This window comes from Centruroides vittatus, unplaced genomic scaffold (genome assembly GCF_030686945.1).
Source record: "Centruroides vittatus isolate TY-2023 unplaced genomic scaffold, ASM3068694v2 contig_375, whole genome shotgun sequence".
NCBI lineage: Eukaryota > Metazoa > Arthropoda > Arachnida > Scorpiones > Buthidae > Centruroides > Centruroides vittatus.
In genome coordinates this window covers 1,872,039-1,876,915 of record NW_027122197.1, presented here as the reverse complement: position 1 = coordinate 1,876,915, position 4,877 = coordinate 1,872,039, and the positions used below count along the sequence as shown (strand labels likewise).

Below are 4,877 nucleotides of genomic sequence, written 5' to 3'. Positions count from 1 at the left end.
GCAGTGTGGCCGCTTGTGGCATCTCCAAACCATCAGAAGGATCATTATTATAATAGCAGGGACTATAAGACTTTTAGATTCCACATTGAGAATGGGTGTTCTGACACACCTGGTGTCGACAAAGGGATATCCGTTTTTACTGATTTGATCTCATGATCTATATCTCGTAGCATTCGTTACGACAATTCCAGTGACCAATCATGTTATCGGGGTAGGAGGACGTCCTGGGGTGATGTTTCCTTGGATGTATTCCCGCAAAATTTTCGTTTGATTTAAAACGTCTGATATCGCGGGTATCATGTAATGATTTCGGAGCGTAATTCTAAAGGAGGTTCTTGATTGGAAGTGTGCTGTGAGTCGTACGCCAGGCACATGGCCGGTGCAAGTCATCGGCAGTCTAAATATTCCCATGTTATTCAGCTTAATCATCTTGACTGGTGAGCGTTGCTGATCTCTCTCCAGATTGCACTCGATAACCAAATTTAAAGGTGATGGGGTGGATTATATCCAAGTTCCTTCTTCGTCGATACAACGGAACATTGGTTTCGGATAGACAGATACTCTTCTTTTACAGAGTTTGTCTACCGCTGGCTCATCTGCCATGAATAATGCATATTCACACGATTGATATGGAAGTCTCCACACGGCGACTTCCGGCACACAAATCGTGGTCAATCCAGACCTACATTTTTGCAAGTCATGGGCTTCTAGCAACATGTCAAGTTGTCAATTCCTCGATAAATTAATATATGGATATTTGGTCTGGTAATGGGCAAATGTTTTGGAAACAGGGAAGTATGCAGGAAATTCTACCGCTTCATACAAGTCAAAATATCCTTCGGGGGTGATTAATGGAAACTTTGCAAAGATTCTCAGCGTCGAAGGAAGTGCCACTGCTATGGTGGTTATCCATTGATAATATTTAAAGACGTTGTCTTTGTTTAGGGTCTCGATCAGCGAGATCCCGCTAGGTAAATGTTTGTTTATTTCCATTAGTGCTCTTAACAGCTGTGACCTTGGCAGGAAATATGAGCAGCAGTTTGTCGTTCTCTAGCATCTCAACTGCCTTTCTTAAGTTTGTGACGCCGATTCGTGATTCTATGACGGCATTTTCTGCATATCGAAGTGCTGTACTTACGACAAATGTATAACTGAACATTTAGAGTTGTTTGTCTTGACGTCTAATCATCATGTCGGCGTACTTCCGGATGTCCTTGACCGCTTGTAGGGTTTGGTTCATGACAGTTGTTTAGGCCTCTAAAATATGCCCTCTGTAGATGGTAAACTTTGTTCCTTGGGATCTCCGGACCGTCCTGACCTGTGCAGACTCGACTGGAGAGAAACCGCCTGTCTGGAGGAGGACCGCCGCACTTCTTTTCAGAATGACCGTAGGAGGATCGAACCCCCTGACCTTACGACTCAGGAGTTTTATAAGATTTTTCCCCGAATCTCACCCTTATGATTGGTTTTGTTCCTCCTCTCCCTTACCCCAATTGGTCATTTCTTTGTTTCTATGCGAAACCTGAGATTGATCTGGGTCGGGAGAGTTCCGAGAGGTGTTGATGTAGTCTTTGAAGTTCGTGCTCGTATTTTCCGCCGTTATGGCCCTCTCTCTGACGTTTTGTCTTCAAGCGGTTTGCCAAACGTTTGTGGCCATTTACCCTCCTTGTTTCTCGTTTCTGACATTCGTACGCGAGCACCTGGACAAAGTTCCCTCTCTTTCGGTTGACATCCCCTCGGTCATTCATCATCGAGTCGCATTTGTTTTAGGATAAGTTTTAGGAAAGTTTCTTTTGTGTCTGGTTTACATTACCAACACTTGTTCCTGACACGAGTTGACTCTCGAAATTTTCTGACTTTGGAACTTTATAATTATTCCCCATTTTTTACGCATTTTTGCGATCCCCACACACTAATGCTACACTTATAACACTACTACAACTAACTACTACTGCCAGAATGTAGAAACGGTTCAGAACTCACTATTACTTGTAACACGTGGTTACTCCTTGTGGCAACCTGTGGACCAGTTTGACGAACTTTGGATAGTTGCGCTTCTGTAACATTGTAACATTTTATAACGAAATTCACCAGTTAAGGTTTGACAACAACGATTTATTTTTTGAGATTAACTTATATCTAAATCATGATAAACTTCAAACAAGGTGTAGGCAACAAGGTGCAAACGATAACGCACAAATTAAAATTAGAGAGTGAAACAGTCAAAAGCTTTGCAAATCAGCAAATGGGAATGCTGAAATATTCATTCATTCATTATTTTATTCAACAAAAATAGTACATACCCGGTTCCACATGATGCACTCCCAGGTTACAGTAACAGAATATTATAGTAACAGATGAAAATAAACAAAATGCAGGATATAATGAGATACAAAATTGCAAATATATAAGGTTATGTAGCAGTACAGAAATATATTATAAAAAAGGCATAAAACACTAATATGAAATATACAATAAATACAATGAGTATACATTGTATTTATTGGTATTTACATAACAGGTGGACATGCCAGATGAAACACATAGACTAGACAATGTAAGAGCTCGACAGATATAGAATGAGTTGAAGACACGTTACAAATATTGTGCAGAAGTATACAGATATGGTACACGACACAGGAACCAACCAGTAGCATACAATGGAGGGCACCAGATAGAAAGGGTGGAGAACAGCCTAGGCAGAGGCTTGGAGACTAACGGCCGATTGCAGAGACAGAGTTTACGTTAAGCGACGTTTAACAACAGAACGGCCTATAGACGTTGGCTGGCTGAACCGAGGTTTAAAATGCATTGCAAAGACGACGACCGTCTATTTCTGAACGTCGTCTAAACGAATCTCGGCAAAACATTGGCTGTTACTTTCTTCGCCATTACTCCCTTGTTTTAGGAGTAATTCAGCCAATCAGATTATTCGTGTGACGTCAGAAACATGGCGACTGTGTCGAAAACGTGTAGGAACTTTTCGGAAGAAGAAAAGAACGTCCTGGCGGAAATTATTAAAAATTATCCCGTAATTGAAGAGAAGGGGTATGATAACCGTACTCTAGCGTCAAAAAAAAACCGCATGGGAGAAGATTCAAAACGAATTCTCTTCGTCATTTCCCTGTAGAGCAGCTCGTACAATAGCACAATTGAAAGGCAAGTATGAATGTAAAATATTCATTTCAGATTATAAGATGTTAGTTAATATTTTTTACCAATATTTTTAACATTAATAATATCAAAGTAGAATAATAATTCAAAATTTTAATAAAAAGAAAATAGAAAGTTACGATTATTAATCACCTAAATTAAATTTATTACAATGAAAATTACTTTGTACAATCTATATTTATGTGAAATAGTAAGGAGAAATAGTCCGAATTGTAGAACTCTATTCTGAATCAAGATTTCATATCCTACTAATCCCTACTTCTATTTATTAGATTAATAGATTATGTAAATATACAAATATTAAAATAGCATATTTAATTTAAGAAAAATTTACTAGAAAAGTATATCTTATGATCTATGTTATAGGTTGCTGGAAGCGATTAAAAATAGATGCCAAAAAAGAGGCAGATAATAACCGACGTGCTGCACATATAACAGGTGGAGGACCAGCACCATTATCATTGAATCCCTCCACACAAGTGGTTTTATCTGTTTTGGGTGACAGTATTGAACCATTACCCAATCCAGATGATCCACCATCGCCACTTATCGTTACATATGAAAATATTGAATCACTTACAGATACAAATGAACACTCTAATTCAGCAATATTTTCACCTGTAGTGATAAGTGATGTAGCTGTCAGGGAAAATGTGAACGTGGCAGATGATCCACCACCACCCAAAAGACAACGGTAAATAATATTCAGATAAAATAATACTAAATATTAATAATTACTTTCTAAAAAATAATGATTTATATTATATTTATAGCATTAATTCATTAGAGAAAGCCCAAATCCAGCTAATAGAGGAGGGCATAAAAACAGAGAAAATGAAACAAGATACAGAGAATATAAAACAAGATACAGAGAGGAAAAAGCAAGAAGCAGAACAACTTAACATAGAGTTATTAAGATTAAAAAAGTTGAAACTTCTGCAAGAACTAAAATTATTAGAAAATAACTAAATGTATTTAATAAATATTAAAACGGCCCTTTTCAGGGCCAACAACTTTAGTTAAGAGTGGTCATATCATATTAATAAACAATTAGATGATGGGAGAATATCAAAGAAAAAATATAAGAAAATAAAGATTATAATTATCATGACTAGGGTGAGATGTCATCATTTTTAACTGTCATGGTGGCTTTTTTGAATGTTTTATTGAATGTTATATAAACATTTTCAACAATGCCTGATGGAACTGTACTTAAGGAGCAAGAAATACATAAAATTTATTATTTGAGTGGTTCAGGCAAGTCTCTGAGACAAATTTCTGTTGCTGTAAATAGATGTACGAATGCTATTCAAAATGTTTTCCAACAAGGTAAAAATTATGGGCAAAAAAGAAAGTCAGGACAGCCTAAATGTTTAACATCAAGAAATGAGAGAGAAGTTTTTAAGCTTATAATTAATAAAAGCAAGTCAACAAGGCAAGCTGCTGCTGAATTACCAATAGATTTATCTCATGTGACTGTTTGGAGAACTTTAAAAAACAATGACAATGTAATTTATTTAAAAATGAAGTTGAAACCACCTTTTAACTGCCAAACACAAATCAATGCATTTAAACTGGGCTAATGACAAGATGGGATGAACTGAAGAATGGTTAGAAATAATGTTTAGTGACGAGAAGAAGTTTAATTTAGATGGCCCTGATGGGTTTTCATATTGGCATAATTTAAGAAGAGAAAGCAACGT

At 36.9% G+C, this 4,877-nt stretch overlaps 1 protein-coding gene across 1 annotated transcript; it reads left to right on the top strand.

Moving 5' to 3' along the window:
* The first annotated feature begins 3,433 nt into the window (after positions 1 to 3,433).
* Positions 3,434 to 4,143, top strand: LOC136975602 (uncharacterized). Its single transcript, XM_067270685.1, has 2 exons — positions 3,434 to 3,868; positions 3,948 to 4,143. The coding sequence occupies exons 1-2, from the start codon at positions 3,525 to 3,527 to the stop codon at positions 4,141 to 4,143; spliced, it is 540 nt and encodes a 179-aa protein (XP_067126786.1). The 5' UTR covers positions 3,434 to 3,524.
* The last annotated feature ends 734 nt before the right edge of the window (positions 4,144 to 4,877 follow it).